Below are 19186 nucleotides of genomic sequence, written 5' to 3' on the forward strand. Positions count from 1 at the left end.
CACCTCCTATGGGGACATCCATCAAAGCTTTAAAAATTGCCACGATATCCACGCATCAGAGACAATACACATTTTTGGGTCGGTGCTATAAATCTTGCCCCACCGAATAACTCTTTCCCTTTAGGGATAAATGATAATTGAAACCAATTCTTTCCAATCTCACTTCTACATTAGTTTTTCAATAGATTTTTGTTCAACACGCATTCAGTTTACATTTTATTTTCTAATATATACATTTGAATTTTTGACAATATTTAATTGGAGGAAGATAGTCCGAGTGGCGGCCAATAATGGTATCAAAAGAGTAAAAAAAAAAAACTATTTAATGTTAACCAAAGTTTCGCCCTACTTAGCAGAGCTTCTTCAGGGCTGTCTGATTGATCTGATAATTCATACGGTCAACTATCATTTTCCAATATGACAATATTTAATGTATGATTTTAGGGTTTGAATTTGAAATTAGACAGTTTTAGGTCCGTAATTGGAAAACTTATCTAATTTATTAATAAAATGTAAATGAAGTTTTAATGTTTTTTTTTCTATTTTATCTTTATATTTCGCCATTAATTTTCCAGAACTTATCGTTATAATAGTTTTTAGAATACATCTTTATTATTTAAGCTCAAACAAATTAATTGAAATAATCGTGAATAAGTAATTTTTTCCTAATGAATTTATATCACGATTTCTAATTGATTCTGATTTTTGTTATTTATGAATATGCTAAAAAATATGTCTTGAGAAAATACCATAAAGTAATTTTTTTTCTATTTTCTTATCTTAATATTATTTATCTATTTTTTAATTAATTAAAATATAATAATTACACTAAATGGTGGTAGTTTTGTACATTATTAATCCTATTTAAAATTTTGCTAATATGGAAGATAGAAATTTTGATTATAAGGTCTACAGTAAGAAAAAACTACACACGTTTTGCTATTGCAACATTAATAGGAAAATTAAATTATTAGTTGTGAATCTGATGTTGTCCACATATTGCTCATTTGCATGGATAATGCTCTAATTAAAAATTGTCATTTTATAGGAAAACAACTTTTCGTGTTTTTTTTTAACTGGAAACAGAGAATAATATTTATGTTAAAATTATCATATATCAAAATGTAGATTTAGAGGCTTAATAAAGATATTATAAGAATTAACTAAATGCAATAATTATTTTAAAGTTTATTTTCTATTTTTATGAAAATCATTCTCTTTTGATCAGGTGTGAAGTTGAAGATTTGACGCGACAGAAAAAAAATACCAAGTATTTACTTCATTGCACTTAGATTTTATAGGTGATTTCAGAATGTAATCTTTTGAGTTTTGACGAGATCCAAATCTCGTACTATTTTTAATAAGCATTTTTTATTAATATTAAATTATTATTTTTTGCGAATCTTCTAGGATATAAGATGATATGAAATATATAAGATATAAAAATAAAGACAGCTGTCAGATAAAAGAAAAAGTACTAGATAAAAACGGCTTTTCAGTAATGGAAGTGTCACAAAGATTCTTTGAGTTCTACGTACCATTTGTAAAAGCTTTCTAAGCCTGTTAAGTTTCAGCTACCACATTTGATAGTTTGAAGGATCACAATTTATAAACAATTGAGTAAATAATTTTATAAAAAATATTGTTCAATCGATAGATATTTGAATATTCTGCGAATAAAATTGGAAATGATCTGTTATTTGTCACTCTAAAAAAAAAAAATTGATTTGTTGATTTGAACCGATATTTCATTGGCTTTATTCATAAATTACTGATCTCAAATACTATAAATTATTGTAATATTCTATTGGATATTATACTTAAAATGTTGGTGAGCCTTCGTATCTATTGACGTAATTTATTCCTTTTATGAATAAATCCATAAAGAAATTGTCAAAAACTCAAAGCAGAGACCAAAGTAGTGAAATTGCATCACTAATGTGTGTTTCGGAGAGTTGAAACTGAGAAAAATCTAGCAAATGGAATTTTTTTTTCGAAAATTGAAGTTTTAAGATATTTGATAATATTTTTTTCTAATGTTATGAAAATAGTAATTTTACTATTTATAAGCCTAATTATAATAATGATAAATTTTTTGAAGTTCAATCTTTTTAACATTTCCTACTGGGAAAACCCAATAACTCAAATATAGAAAGTTTTTACTTAATGTACCTCCCTTTTAAGCCGACGATGTATTAGATTGATGTGTTGATTCATAAATGACATATTTTCCATTTACCTTTTTAGGCATAAATTGTGTTTCATTATAATAAAAAAAATATTTTTTAAAAACAATTTTACCTTCCTTCCCTCTTATTAAATAAGAAATGCAAAATTACATGTATGATTTCTTTATTGAATGTGTGAATTTATTCTTTTTTATTATATCATTCATGACTATAAAATCTATAAATTAGTAAATGATTCGTTATATTGTTTAATATAACGGTTGGTTATTTATTTTAATAAAGTATTTTTTTTTCATATTTAGATAAATATTTTACGATTCTTGATGATAAGTAGATATTTTGTTTATTTGAAAAAATAATTTTTTTTTCTTATTTAATTTAGTAATTTCTGACTATCTTCTTAAAATGGGCAAACAAAGTGATAAATGGGTTTTATTCTAAATTGTTGTAAATTTAGACTATTTTCAGACTAGAAATTATAAATATTTTAATTATATTAAAAACAAGTAATAATGAGGTGTGGTAGTTGACCGTAGATTATTAAGCAGAGAAGATGGTCGGAGGGTGAGGTCAGGTACAAAAACAAAAAAAACCCACAAATAATCAAAAATTATATATTGTTGACCGCACCCCTCCCTCCTCCCTGACCATTTTCCCCTTATTTTTTAAGTGGGGAAGATGATAAGATAGGAAGAGGGAACAGAAAATATTGCATCTATTTTTTAGTTGTTTCTTTACAAGATGGCGGAACCCATAATCAAGAAAAAATTTAAAATCCTCTTTTTTGGTAGTTATTAATTTATTTTCAAGTAAAACAATAAGTTTTACTATGCGAATCGCTATTAAGGACATTCTGAGAAAACTGCATATATTTATAAAACACAATTGTGTAGAATTGTTATTTATGTATGTGAGTGTGGTTTGTATAGTACGTAGCTCTTTATTTAGAGATCCTATGTTTTGTAGCTAAAAGATTAAATACTCAACTTGTAAAAATTTAATAAGTAATTTGAAGGGAATCCTCTGATATTTCGTAGTTTAGAAGCTACCAATGAAAATAAACTGGAAGTTCAGATTTTTCTTAATGTTTTGCTGTAATTCGGGTTTCAAATCCCGAAAAATATCCCAGATAGATAATGCAAAACTAATAAATTTAATCTTCTTTCAAAATAGAAAGTATAACATTTTTTGTCAGATTCTTATTTCGCAGTTTATATCTCTGAGAGGAGTACTAAAATATTCGTAGAAATAAAAATGAAAGAGTTGCCTGTTTCCCAAACCAATCGTGACCAGATGAGAGGCGCTTCTGATTGTGTCGATAAAAATTAAGGAAAGGCCATCAGTGAGGCTAACCAGCTGTTAAAATTTAAAACAATAAAAAATGGCATTGCCTCTATAAGCTTTAACATAAAAAAAACTATAACTGAAATCTTGAAAAAAGAAATCTCTTAATAATAGCTAAGAGCCTTAAATACAAATCAGATCGATATTTATATAATTTTATTCATTTAACCACTGTCATAAAATTAGAGAGGAAGTAAATCGGAAATTCGATGAAACGTTGAACAAATATTCAAGCAATCCAATTTTATTATTGAGTCCAAAACAAGCTTCTTAGAATTCTTTATAGAGGAAATGCCCCCTGTGAGTTTAATAAATAGTATCATTTATGAGGTTTTATATATGAAAAATCAATATTCAATATATTGAATATTTCACTTTTTTTTTTGCTAATTATTAAATAGAAATATTTACCTTTTTTGAATTCATAAAGACTTATATATTAGTTCTGTACTTATTATGCAGTGAAATTTCTTTTAATAACGAAAAATCATCTTAACGGGCGGTTTTACTAAGCTTTCGGCCACCTATACCTCGGTACCATTCGTTAATGCATTGAAATCCCACTTTTATGTAGCATTTATACTCCACATGCGGATCCTACTTATAGTCCCCACCAGTACTTTTCACTCCTCTATAACGGTCACAATAATAAAATAGGAATATGTTACTCATGATTCCAAAGCAAACTTTTGTAGTTCACAAATCATATAAGGATCCAACCAAACGAAAGTTGAGATGTTATATCCCTAGAATAGTGCTTTGATTTCCTTTTGTTTTTTTAGTAGTGTTAAAAAAAAAATTAATTTAGGAATTACGATACATAACAGCTAAAGTGACGATATATTAATAAATATATTATTTCGTTTTTTTGCTTCTTTTTATAGTGAAGCCTTCTTAACGGTAACCTCCCTAAACGGACAGAATATTTACTCAGTTTGTGTCCATTATATACTTAATTTTATTAATCTAAGTTTTACTGAATATTACATATCCTAAAATGATAAAATAATTGAAAAATTAATATTCACTATTCCTTGTATTCCGTTCGATTTCAATGTAATAAATTAATAAGAAAACTATTAAATAATTTTATTTGATGTAAAGAGTATGAAATATTTTTTTAAATGTCACCAAATTTTTTTTTTACGTCCACATTTTTCCATCCCTCAATGAGGTATAATTTTTTGTTTACTGTGACAATCTTCGAATATTTTTGTACCTGGAATGCGATGTTCCGACACTAGAGAACAGCAACGCCGACAGACCCTCCCTGTTCTAGAGGTACCGCTGAACTGGAGAGCTGATGCTGCAAAGGATATCGGGAATTATCCCTCTTTCCCCCACAGCGTAGGGAAAGTTTCCCTGCATATCACTGCCAACGCTATTATCAATACTGAAGAGTAATAGGCATTGGATTTCCATAATTTAAATCCAATATTAGTTTTTGATTTTTCACTGTTAATGATTTTGCAAAAAATAATAGATTACTAAAATATTTTTTTCCCCAAAATTATTTTAGAAAACATATTAATGTTTTTGTTTTGTTTATACTTAATGTTTAATGTTTTCCAAGCTACAGTAACATTTGATTATATTACGTAGTACTAGAACTGTACTATAAGGTATATAGGTTAGCATTGAAAAAACTAAGGGTAGAAAATGAATAATAAGCATAACCAATATCAAAGAAAAAATAACTAAAATATATCAAATATATATGATATTCAGATTTATTGCACAAAATTTACTGTGAACCCACGTAATAAATTTGATCTTCCCACTCCAGAATGGATTTTTAATATACACATTGTAATCTTGTATTACATTTAGATTCAAATGCATTCTGGACACTCTAATAAACCTTATATCTTCGAAAAATAATAAGTTGAAGTATTAAAAGTAGATAAATTAATTGTTTTATCAATGCTTAATTTATTGAATATTTTTTATAATTTTACAAAAAATAAAAGTTTACATGGTATAATAAGTTCTTAGTTGTGTTTATTTCATGAATAAATACAAATATCTTAGTGATACGCATTCTATGAAAATGTGGTGTGCTATGTTATTTTTTATACAATCACGCAATCTCAAAGCATTTTGACCGTTTTTAAAAGCACTTTTTGAAAGTAAAAGAACCCAATGAAAGTAGTTATTCAAACGATTCGATAACTATTACACCTGTTCGTGCGTTTTCTGTCAAGACATCTAAACTCTCTTCATAATAGTGGATTACGAAGAGTACTTTGGACATTGTCTCTAAAAGGGGCATGTAAAATATAATAAATCATCCAAATCCTGCAGAAATCAACTTCATTTTTTAAATTAATAATATGAATACATGAAAAGCTCATCTAACCTTTAGCCATGGAATTAAGCCATAGGGCAGTGCATGAAAAACTTTATTTATTGTAGAATAGATAATTAGGCATTATGTGTACAAAGGCTATATACAAACTGATAGAATACAACTGGTCTCATAAAGTATCCTCCGACAATTCACTTCAACTTCTTTTCAAAACTCTAATCAGAATGATTTTTTTTATTTTCAGAACCCCTAAAATCCAAAATAACAAAAATTAATAAATAGATACATATAAATATAAAGATATAATGTTTCTCCTTTTACGGTAGGAGGGCAATAGTTTAAGGAGACTTCATAGTTATGAGATGGGCTGAATTTGAGTTCATGGTCTTGAGTTAAAAATGGTGTGGTACACTTGAGTGTTGTGATGGCACTATAACTAAAACTAAAAAAAAAAAAATAGGGTTAAAAAATGTATCTGTTGCACTGGTTGTGATTGGTCACTGGTGGATCTGTTGCCACCAGCTGGAACTGAGCTGTGTTAGTGTCTGTAACAGTGGGTTGATGTTGGTCTTCAGCGAGTCGAACAACTTGATGTGCCTCCGTTGTACGAGTATAAACTCGGACACAGTCGGTATATCGAAGATCTCGTGAAGCTGTGATGTTTTAGTCTTCCTCAGTGTCTTAGACCTCACCATTTTTCGCAGCAGTGTCCTGAAACTGTTGAACTGTTCCGTCGCGGCGTTGGTAGAAGAACGGCGCTCCGTACAGGAAAGCTGGGAGTATTATGCTCTTGTAAATTTTTAATTTTAAGCGAAGCGAGAAAGCAGGTTAGTGAAACAGTCAGGATGAGAATATTACTTATCTGTAACATACTGATTTATTTTTTTTGTTATCGGGATGCGAGGATATAGAAACTTGTAAATATGTATACAAAAATTAATTGCTCCTTCTTTATAATTATTTTTAGCTCATTTATGTTTGATTTATTTAAAATTTTATTTTATTAGAGCTTAGGTTACCCTATGATTTGGATTATGATAAATGGGTTTTTTTGTACATTTTTTGTTGATTATCGTTGTTTAATATTTTTTTTCTTTTCTACTCTGTCATTGTAGTAATATATTATGACTTAATTTTTATTCTTTGTTTTTACTCTAAGATTTTAAAGCTTATTTTCGATGGTTCCATATTTATTTATGTATTTTTATATTATTAACATGATGGCATTTGGAAATCAGTAAGATACTATATTATAACTTTTGAATTAATGTAAACTCGCTAAATACCTAGTTCTACCAGTTACTGTATATTAAAATACTACTAAATACGAGTAACAGTAGGACTTTAAATCTTCAATAAGAATATGTTATTAACCTCTATTAAGTAAACTATAAAATAGGTTTAAAAAAAGTTACTCCATTGTACAAAATGAACAATGGCATGGAAATCTTAACTAATAAGTTGAATTAGTAGCCAAGATAGGATTAATTGAGTAAATGAATTAATTGAATAATTTAACTAAATATTTCCTTTCTATTTTTAATGAAAAATAAATTCACACTTGATAAAAATAACACAGAAGTAATAAAAAGAAATTGAGATAAATTAAAACTGGTGTTAACTGCACTTCTATAAACGTAAAAATATTACTTATTTTTATGTTTTGAAACACTGGAAAGTATAAAACAGTCCTTACTTACGCCTTTCTTTCTAATAAATAAAATTTCTTCTACCTTGAAAGCTCAATTTTTTTTTCCGTTTAATTTCGTCCACCTAAATCAGCATAAGGAAATCACTGTGATTTTCCTCACTGTAATTTCCTCCATCTTACTCATGATCCAGTGCAATTTAACGTGATTACATTCTTTGGAATTCAAAATCATAAGATGGCATTGGTACCCAGCTTGAGTACCATTATTCGAATTGTCCATTCGTTATTCTAAACAAAATAAAGGAGAAGAACGATATTAATGCTGATAAATATGAACCCATCTCCGGCAGCTCAGAACTCGGTTTCACTTCAAAAATTATCTTTCAGCCCCCCTCCCTTTTGCCTGGAAATTTATTTAGTTTTAGTCTCTCTCCTGTCTCTTCTCATATAAATTTTCATTATCTTAAAAAAAATTTCTCTGGCTACTACCCATCCGCTCTAAATCGTGTCACTTAATTCTTTCCAATATTTGTTTGTACATTCACATTAAAACTCTAACTATTTATAAAATTTAAAAGGGTTTCAATTTAATTATTCTTTATTTGTGGTCTTTTCATAAACATTTAGTGACTTTCTAATGGGCTTACCTTTTATGAGATTTGTAATGTTACTTGTATCTCCTGAACAGACAATTTAAAGTGACATATTTAAATATAAATTTTTATCTCTTTTTTGTTATTAATACGGAAATTATTTTTTTATGTTTGAATTTTAAAGTTATCAATAATTATAATAAAACTTTCAAAAAATACAAAACTTTAAATAAAAATGTTATAGACTTCTAAAAGCCGACTTAATATATACGTCCTTTATTCTTCGAGCCTTTCAAACCTAGTCTTCCTCTCTGTTTTATTGAAAGTTTTTAATGAAAATGTAAAACTTTATTATGCTTTTAAATAGATATTTAAATTGATGCGCCTATGCAATATAACTGAACTAGTCACTTTTTCACCAAGGCATTGAATATTGAAGTCTCATATATTTTCAATATGTACTTTAAGAACACCGAATCGACCTTTTTGTTTACAATAAAAACACTAGCAAAAATAACTATCTAAGGATAACAAATATTCTTTTTTTTTTTTTTTTGCGTGGTTCTTACTAGGCTGTTTTTCTTCTAGGATTTCGTAGAGTTATGAACCTATTAATGGTGGTTCATTTCGTGGGCCATTGTTTAATTTAAAAAAAGTTTTTCCTTATTGTCTATACGCTTTTGTCTTCTGAAAGAAATGTTTGCATTTGATTAATTTTCAATGTCTTCAACATATTTATGCGTTTTAAATCTATCTTTGTGTCATATTTGCATGCATACGAGTTTACTATTTATTTATATGTATTAATTATATATATGATTTACGATTAGACTTAAGAATAATAAATCCAGTAATCATGGACCGTAATAGTCAAGAAATTTCAAAAGCATTGGACTTACAAGCATGTCTTACTTAGAATTTAGAAGTCTTTGGTCTCAGTAACAGATAAGTTTCTAAATTTGTTCATCTTGCTTATGGTTTAGCACTACTACGTTTATGCCTCAGATCTGATATTTATTAATGTAACTAAGCTATGTATGAAATTTAAGATGTGATAATGAAAAAATACGAATCTCAGTTTTCAACAAAAATACTTGTTTTAATGTGAACGAGGATGTATTTTAAATTTATGAATTTTAGATGAAAAAACGAAACTGAAATCACATACCTAAGTAGGTAATATATTCTTTCTCTTTTTAAATAAATTAAATTATTATTATTAGTATTATAATTATTGATTATTATTATTATTATGTTTATTATCTGTTAGGTATAATTTTAATTAAAATACTCTACGAGAGCTTGTATGGTGGATTAAAAAAAAATATTACTCTAAACTACGTTTAATTTTGTTTATTTGTAAAAATTATCAATCCCTCATTGTTACTTATAATTAAAAAATCCACAAATACAAATTATGAAAACAATTAATAACTAACTAAATATTCTGCTTTAGTTATAGACATATTTTTAAAATTGTTTTATGGCTATTATTAAAATAGCCAAATAATTATGGAATATTCCACATTTATAATGTATTTAAAAAACTGGTGAACAACCCATGAAAGGGCAGAAGCTCAATTATTTGCAAGGATGCACTATTCTTTTTTTAACTACGGTTACGATGGTGATTTGTTCCAGATCCACGCTTAACGGCTAGATTTATACTCAATTAAGGGTTATCACTTTATAGAGACTGGGTCTGCCCCAAGAAGGCTCCCGAACCCACAGGGTTGAGTCACGGCTACTGTTACAGAATAAATAATTTTCTGATGTGGCTGGATTTGAATCCGGATCTTAGAAGTATGACAGCGCCTGAGACACTGAGCTATCTGGCCCCAAACTACGCATTAGTCCTGAGTAAAATAAATCAGGACAGCTTCATCCATGTCTCCTTAAGATTTAATACAATTAAATTACTATAGTTTTTCTTAATAATTATATAATATAAAATATGATATGACGCGCACACCCTGAACTAATATCAACTCTTTTGAATTTCCTTGGTAATTGTGATAATTTTTAATATTTTTGATTTGCATACTTCATAAGACCATTGAAACGCGAAAATATTGTAAGAATTCTTACTTAACTTTGAATGAAAATATTACGATCATAAGTAATAAAAAAGCCATTTTGAAAGAAGGGTTGATTAATTTTGTTTTTAAATTTAATTTTAAGTAGGGTGGTAAGTGAATGTAACGTGATACATGGATTGCACCAAACAGTTTTTACATATAATTATTTTTAATGGTTAATAAATTTTTTAATTACAGTTTGTTATAGATGTCTCTTAAATGATCTTAAAAACTTATGACACGTATTTTTTTTCGATTCATGGAATTAATGAAAGAGTCTTTAAGTATTTAGAAAGGATTATACTCATAAAAAACCTAAATTAAAAAAATCAAGACAAACGCATATAACGCTTTATGTTTATATGTACTTCTACTACATTTTATAAATTTTCAATTAAGCACGCTTTGATAAAAAATGTTACAAGTAATGAATGTGACTTCATTTGCTTCACATCAGTTAGAAAACTGAAAGACGACTTACTGATGGAATAAAACTCTATTTAGAGAACTTAAATTAGGCTTAAGTAATATGAATTTATATAATAATTTAAATTACTTAATGAAAATAATTATTATTTTAAAATAATATACACTAGATATTCTGTAGACTAGTTCAAACTATTTATTTATTTATAGATTATTTAGGTATTTATTTTACCTCATTAGCCTTCCAATGATATGTCATTGTTTGTTTGAATTATTAATTGTTGAATTGAAGTAAAAAATGTTTTCTGATTTATTTGAATTTAGATACATCTATAAGTCGATTTTCTCAAACTTAAAGAATATGTGTGTTACTTAATATATATATTTTTTAAACTTAATAAATATATTTTTATTTATTAGTAATATTTAATATTAGTACCTTAATCTTTGGGCAATGCAAATATATATGCATTTAAATTTTAATTACTGACGTAACTTATCTTTTTTTTAAAAAAAAAACATTATTTATTGATAGATATTACAATCTGCCTCACCGTTGTGGGAAATAGGTAATAGTGATGAATGATCACATTCATACTAAAATAAAATAAAATTGATAAATAAATGAAAAAAAAGTACATAAATCTCTCTTAAAATATATGCAAACAGAAGGATAAAGAAAATGATCATAATCAAACAAGGTGCATGAAAAAATAAAATTATCTCATGTCACATTTACACTCTTATATACAATATTTACATAATCGACCTGAGGATTCCTGAGCCCACTCTATCCACGTGTGAGGGCTAGAGCAGTGCTAATAAAATCCCAGCGCATCCCTCTCGCCGCATCACTGGTAGTGAGCCAGTGGAGGCTGAGCAAGTGCGCTAAAGCCGCAAATACTCAACTTGAGTGGAGAATCTGACCATTGCCAGAACTCCAATTGTCCATTTTTATTTTACAATAAGTTTCTTGCTCACTGGAGTTTTAATCTTCGAGGTGGATTGTATAGATGGGTGGAACTAGATAAGGATTCAACCAAAGAATTAGGAAGGTTTGTATATAACGTAACTTATTAATAAATGTAATTAATTATGGTCTATTTGAAAGCTTATAATGTTTACGTTATACTAGTGCTTTAGACTCTTATGTATTGCTGCTCTTCTTAGGGCCTCAAATATAAAGCAACAAAACTGTCACGGAAATGGTTTCGTAAAAGAAAAACCATTGGGTAAAATATGGCACCATTCTGGAAATTGCTTTGAGAGTAAACTGTACAAGTAAAGGAAGTTACGGGGCCAATCTGTGCCTTGCCATTTGAGAGCCTGCTTTTATTTCCAACAGCCAACTGCGTACTTCCTATTGACGTCATGAATTTATTTACTTTTATCGTTACAAGAGATCTCCCATAGTTCTGGAATCCACGTGATCGGTAGGAATCCGATACTTGGATCTATTTGCTCTATTTAATACAGCTCTGTTTGAACTAATGCATTCAGAAACTAAGAAATAAATTTTATTTTGAGAAAATAAACGTTTGGTATAAAATACCTTACCGTCTTTGCTACAATTCCTTCCTCGAAAATCAGTTCACTATTCTTATCTACATATTAGCCTCAAATTATCTTGCAGTTTAGCCATTATTTTCGATCTCTTCATTAAAAAACGTTTAAGGTCTACTTTGTATTAATCGTCAATTAGGAATGAATGAGCTATATATAGTTTTTTATGGTAACACAATCGAGTATTTTTATTTTTAAAACCCTGAATTTTCGACTTGTGCACCTATATCCTAATCTATCGTAACTTTGCGGAAATTAACATTGTACTGATATTTTTTACATTTAACCTTTAACATTTTTTTTATTTATTGCTATTAACCTCTGTACATTCATATACATATATCCAGTAAATTTGATTTTAATTTATAATGAAGTGATACAGGTGTTTAGAGAAATTTCAATAATCAGGTTTCGTGACCATCTTCTTTTCAAGAGCCTCGGAGGATTGTCAGAACTAGTGGGTTTGGGAGTTTATAATGAAAGGAATAGTATCTGGTTCGGGATAGATCGGTTACATATAGTAAATTGAGGTCTTTATGTTTGATTTTATTTGTGAAAAAGCAGGGAGCATTTCGAAGGATTTTGGATTCTAAGGATTGGATATGAGAGGAGTTCGAAGGTTTAGTCGAGTCCCAAAGTTCAACTCCGTATGTCTAGATTTTAAATGTTTGTAATTTTCTTTTGTTACTAAATGTATTTGCTTCCGTTAAATATAAAACTATAATTAATAAAATGAATTAAAAAAAAAGAATATATTAATTTATGAAAGACAAAGTCTTGTAAAAAATTTCATTACATAACATACAGTTTCTATAAAAAATCTTATTTTATGGTTTTACGAGGTGCGATTACTGACTTAATTTTCTTCCTGCCAATATATAGCAGTTTAATGACAGATAATGAGGTCTTGTACATACAAATTGGTTCCGAAAAGATCGAGAGCTATCAGATGTTTTCGATTTTATCTGTCCCAATTTCTCTATGGTTCATATTTATTCATTTTTTAAATATTGAAACAATGTGAAGTAGTTTTTTTATTTCAAAGAAACAAAATTTTCGGAAGATTTATTGTAAATTTTTATTAAAGTCTTGTAAAACTATTTAATTGAAGATAGCACCCACATGATATAAATATTTATCAATTTAATCGTAAATTGTGACACCCCGCATGAGCTGTTTATCGAAATATTGAGAAATTCTTGGTGGTCGATTTTAACGGAAACGTTTTTGTAACATTCCAGACCTCGTTTTTGAGTTAGTCTATTCACATACCATTTAGCGAGACTTGGTTATTTAGACTCTGAAGCTATCAAAATATTGTATTTTCATCGAAACCTCGAATTCGAAATACTTGTAATGTAATAGTTCCCCTTACTGTATATTCCATTGTGAAAATAAAATGTCATGAAATTATTGTGCACTATATTGGTTGATGTAATTTGATTCATGGTTTCAATGCATTGGTTCTAGGCAGTTTGGTTTGATTACTAAAATGTTTTCTGGAATGTTCTGATAAAAATTATCTAAACTATTCTTATTTGTTGGGTAAGTTAGATAGAAATAAATTTATCTCTACAGTTAACTGCTCATATTCAACTGAACAGATTCTAGGAACGAATTGCCAGACTGCAGGATGGGTAAGTTTATGATTTTTAACTAGCATAAGCTAGAATAATAATCTAAAATCTGAACCACTTTTTATTATTTCTTTATAATATAAATAAAATACTTAATTATTGAGCTGTAAATATGATTTTTACAACAGTAGTGTTTTATAAATTAATTTGTTACAATAAATATATTTTTAATTTTCTAGATTTTATTAATGTTCAGTCCTTTCTGTTGCAGTCTCAACAGCTAATTCACCAATCTCAGTTGTAGTTGGCATAAGTTCTTCTTCGTCTTCGAAAATTTCCTCTGCAATTTCAAATTGTATTAGTTAATTGATCATTCACGTATATATATTTTTTTATTCTATGTACTATATGTGCCATGAAATTTATAAGCTCCTACATTAAAAATTATTGGTTATATGTGTGTAGGAATATATATGTATATTTCTTGATTGCCGAATAATTTTAATTTTTAGTTATTTTTTAATTCAGGTACATTAATTTACATTCATTATCATTAAACATTTATGATATATTGCATTTTTTAAATAAGATATAAACTTAGAAATACAACTTTTTTTTTTAGTTTTTGGAATAATAAATGATGAGAAATAAAAAGTTTAATAAATTGTTAAAATTGAAATTATTGATTTAAATTATGAAATAAGCAAAAAAGTTATTTTTTCATCTGTTTTAATTGAATTCGCCAGTTTTGTACGCACTAGTGAATATATCATGAATAAATAAATTAAGTTAATTGCTTTATAATTTACAACATATATATACGCACATGGTCACAATGGAGTTAGTTTATTTTGGCTTTCACAGCTAGAATAAGGTAAATTATTTAACATACCATCAAAACGCTCTTGCGCTAATTCTTCATCCAGCAAACCCGGTCTCTGTCGACTGTAAAAAACAAATATGAATTTTGATATGCTTATAAAAATAGGTTTATATGACAAAAGGTCTATTCGACCCCGATTATAGTACAGCTTTTGTGGTCTATGGAGTATTATTTAATGCATTTTAGATATTCAATTTGTAATGTGATGAAGTGATGAACATGGAAATATAAGCCGAATAAAGTAAAGAAAATGTGTATTTTTAATTATTTTACAGTAAAATTAATAAATAAGACTTGTCAATTGAATTTAGTTTTCTTTAATTATGACCTTGCTCTAAATCTTGAATTATCATGAAAATTTGAGATCTTGAAATATAGTTTATTTTGAACCGAGCAAGGCAAATCCATGAATTTGTTCTTAAAATTAATTTTTTTTTACACAAAGGCGTATTTTAAATTACACCGATGCATGAAGATTTTAATGTTAATATTTACATTTACATTAGTCGTATGTTTTCGTGTTTGTTGTAAACATCCTTATTTACTTTGCTCGGAACAAATTGTTGCTGAAAGACCAACACGTGCTTGTCTCCGAGTTCTGAGGGCTACAGTTATCATAATTATATTTTTAGGCCCAGAACACTTTTTATTTTAATAGGGGCACCTCTAATAAATAAAAAAAGTATATTTTGTGTTTGGCATATTATATATATTGTTCCGTGGACTGTCTTTATACTTTACTGTAAGACCAAAGAAACGAAAGAAACCCCTAGCCACGGTAATATCTTTGGAAAACGTCCATTTCAAAATAAAATCCTAACTTCTTTTTGTCTGATATGCCACTATTGAAGACAGTAAGCGATATAATCTTTGGGATTTTAATTTACATAAATTGGCCAGATTTAAATTTAAAAAAATCTTTCTCTTCTCATTCTCAAGACATTCCTAAATGTTATAAGTAGTTTACATAGTATGTTTTTATGAAGAGCGCACTTTCTCCTTATGAAAAACATATCATGTAAACTATTAACATTTTGTTAGCTAACTCTGAGGTAGGACTACTACTAATAAGAAAAAAATAAATTTCTTACAGCAAATATAATAATATAAACTTATATTTTATGAATGTACTAATATTGCGCCTTTCATTCAATGAAAGTAGCCAGGATTGAAGTACGGTATTGTTGGTTAGTATCTAAAAGATAGAAAGCGGCGTTGGGGGATTCGTATTGAATTCCCTAAATGTTCTGTAAAAATTGTTTTAATTGTTTAAGAATTCATTTGTTAAATTTAATAACTTAATTCAATAGATTGTGTGCAGTAAAATTAAATCTAAAATCGATACAGCAAATGCTTATCCTCATTTAAAAAAAAAAAATAGGAAGTTAAAAGAATGAATTTATATGTAAACAAATATTCACTTTTAATGACATAATTCTATCTTAAATAGGCAAATAAGTATGAATTTTTTAGACAAGAAAACACTAAACTGATTTTTTTGGTTTAAATAGAAGATAAATAACAAAAATCGGATATAAAATTACTGGCTTCTGATAATATTATACAATGTTCAAGTTATCACATCCGTAAGCAAATAATATAGATACTTATTCCAAATCGAAAGAAACTGAAATACTAAGATCAAATAAAAGAAATTAAAATGATTCATAAAAAAATCACTTTTAATACAAATTCCAATCTTAAATTACGGTTTTATCGTTGAAGAGGTTTGAGATGTAAGAGGGTGTTGGAAAGAGAGGGATTTAAATGAAATTTGAGAGGAAGTTTTCGGATATTAGAAGGGACGAAATTCCAGAAGGCAGTGGAGCGGGCTAAAAAGAAATTTTTAAATGCTTTGTTTAGGTGGAAAGAAATATATAGGTCAGGACGGCGAGATCTTGTTTCCTGGGAGTGGATAGAAGATTTGAATTGGAGAAGATTGTGGATGTAGGAAGAGTTCTAGGAATTGGTTTTATTGCATTTTATGAATTTTGACCATATGGTTTGATGACAAGTCTTGAAGGTCACTTATGTAATCAAAATATATGAAATAGTAGTCATTCTATTTACATTGAAAAATAATTCCAGTGTTGACTAATTTCCAGCAACTTTCTGAAGTAAAATTGCCATATGGACGAGTTTCTAAATAATATATCAGACCACGTGATGTAATATATATATAAGTATGTAATCTTATTGAAAACCATTACCACATGATTATAAAATGAGTTAATTGTGGGGTAGTGGCTTGAGTTTAATAAAGAATGATAGCAGTGCTAACTGGAATATTTTGTAAGAAACCCTTTTTGATTTGAACAAATTTAAAAAATATGTTTTTGTCGTAGATTTAGAAATTCAGCTTAACTCTATTTCTGCTTGTTGCAACTATAATGTCGAGAAGGTTTTTATGGATCCATCTATACATTGAAAAATAATTCCAGTGTTGACTAATTTACAACAACTGGTGATGTGTATGCTGACGATTTAAATTTTGCAAGAGAAAATAGTACTGGTGAGTCGGAAGTTTACAGATTTTTGTTTGTAAAAATGTACACTACCTGAAGTGTGCGATCTTCTTGGGATAAAGGTTGAGATGGATTATCATCCGATTGGGGCTCGGTCCAGTTGGAGGTTTCTGTGGCCTTCTTCGGTACTCAGTAAACCCTGAGGTGCTTGGACCTGTGGGAAGAAATTCTATAAGCCTTATCTATCACTAGTTAAACTGGTTTTAGTTGCATTTGTTTGTTGAAAGATACAGTATTTTTTTCAAATTGAACCAATGAATAATTTTTTCAGATTTTAATACTCTCTAGTTTGGTATGGTGAAAATATTTCCCTGTTAAGTGAGCTTTATTCAGAAACACATTTTTTTAAATGATGACGTTTTGTGCTGATCTCTATTTCTGTAGATGCATTGTATTTTATATTAAATTTATTTTTATTTAGTATTTAAAATATACAATGATCTTTATGACAATGGTGTTGTGAACCGATAGAACGCATGCAGGGTCATAGGCCCAGTGTTTTTTTGAGAAATTACTATTTCTAGAACAACGGGCAAAACAAGGAAATGGTTAGCTTACGATTACGCTTATCACCAGATTTTACTCTATTTAGTGTCACTTGATGTACTGTGTGGACATGGCTACAACAACAGAATAAAAAATTATCTACTACGGATTCGAACCCAGTCCACGAAGATAATAGCTCTGCGCCTTACTCACTGAGCTATTTCTCTTCTTGACCATAATTATATTTTTATTAATTACCAACACTGTTGTCTCCGTTTTCAATTATAATATTGGTGTTACATTATGTTGAAAATATAACTCTTCAGGAAATCCAATTTAAATATTTAATAAAAATGCAAATTGTAGTGTATCTGATGATGGGGTGATGGTGTTGTAATTAAATGAATGACTTTCTGAATAAAGAGTGCTTAACAGAGGAGATATTTTCACTAAACCCAACTAGATAAATATTTAAGTTTATTTTAACAAACAACTTCTCCCATATATACTTTTGAAATAATTTACTTTGAAAATTATTTCTAGATTCCTCTGTAATAAGGTATTAATTTATTTTTTAATGATATAAAGTTGATTATAGAGTTACAAGATAGAGCAACTTAGCGACGATTCGTAATTCTTTCTTGGATATTTATTAGAACAAATTTATGAAATTGTAATGTTATCTATCTATGCATGAATGAAAAATATTAGGACTTATTTTCAGCTTCTAGTATTTAATTTGGGACAAGAGAACCAGCTGCTTGAGTATTCTGAGCTTATTGTTGTCGGAGTCCTTACAGTTGTTTCCACTTTTCTAGAACAAGGGAGGAAATTCTATTGGACTTTAATTGTTCTCTAACTTCTTTAGACCCACAGTTCCCTTCTCCCTTCCCATCGCAGATTATATTTCATTTCCTTTCTAACCACTCCTCTCCCTACTCCGGTAGAATTGTTTTATTTAAGTTTCATTGTTCCTAGAGAGTCGGTTATAACTAGCTTTACCTCATCAGGATTATATTGAGTGGTTTCAGGAAACAATACACTAGGGTTACTGACCCACCCTGTAGTTCATTTGTTTGTTTATCTGCTATATTAACCTAAGAATTTAAATGATTTTCAGAAACCGGAATATTTGCATAGTAAGACATATTCTATTATGTTTTCTAAAAATTGTTTATGGGGTACCACCATATGATTACATGATTTCAGTTTCAAAAGGCGTTCTAATTTTATTAAATTATTCTAAGTTTATTATGGCTTCGAATATCTTGTAAATATTTAGACTTTTTAGAACTCAATATTGAGGCACTATGTTAAATGCCTTCAGATAATCAATCTACAGTATAAGTAAATTCTTCTTTAAAGGATTCTTGCCTTTTATCTTCGAAGCTGTCTAAAGAAAGTAATTCCATGCAACCTTTTTGATTCTTTCTTGTTCCTTACTGCTCACCAGCGATCGAAATTATGAACTTTTTATTGTTTTCATGAATTTTAGATTGTTATTAATAAGTCATGTTAATAATTTGTATGTCCTGTTCCGGCACATAATGGGTCTGAAATCCT

The 19186-nt window shown here is 28.4% G+C and overlaps 2 protein-coding genes across 2 annotated transcripts in view; both read right to left on the reverse strand.

Annotated features, from left to right (window-relative positions):
* LOC106681337 (RYamide receptor) overlaps nucleotides 1-4804 on the reverse strand; it is a 309705-nt gene extending 304901 nt beyond the window's left edge. The window contains exon 1 of the mRNA XM_014421603.2: nucleotides 4753-4804. The gene's annotated coding sequence lies outside the window, so the exon portion shown is untranslated. The remainder of the gene's footprint in view (nucleotides 1-4752) is intronic.
* A 9071-nt stretch (nucleotides 4805-13875) lies between these two features.
* LOC106681336 (uncharacterized) overlaps nucleotides 13876-19186 on the reverse strand; it is a 36495-nt gene continuing 31184 nt past the window's right edge. Inside the window, exons 6-8 of the mRNA XM_014421598.2 lie at nucleotides 17171-17291; nucleotides 14622-14674; nucleotides 13876-14069 (exon numbers count right to left, since the gene is read on the reverse strand). Of these exons, the coding sequence (XP_014277084.1) occupies nucleotides 13975-14069; nucleotides 14622-14674; nucleotides 17171-17291 (269 nt within the window). The 3' untranslated portion in view covers nucleotides 13876-13974. The remainder of the gene's footprint in view (nucleotides 14070-14621; nucleotides 14675-17170; nucleotides 17292-19186) is intronic.

The sequence above is a fragment of the Halyomorpha halys genome, unplaced genomic scaffold (assembly GCF_000696795.3).
Source record: "Halyomorpha halys isolate HHAL.00 unplaced genomic scaffold, Hhal_1.1 Scaffold327.1, whole genome shotgun sequence".
In the NCBI taxonomy this organism is placed as follows: domain Eukaryota; kingdom Metazoa; phylum Arthropoda; class Insecta; order Hemiptera; family Pentatomidae; genus Halyomorpha; species Halyomorpha halys.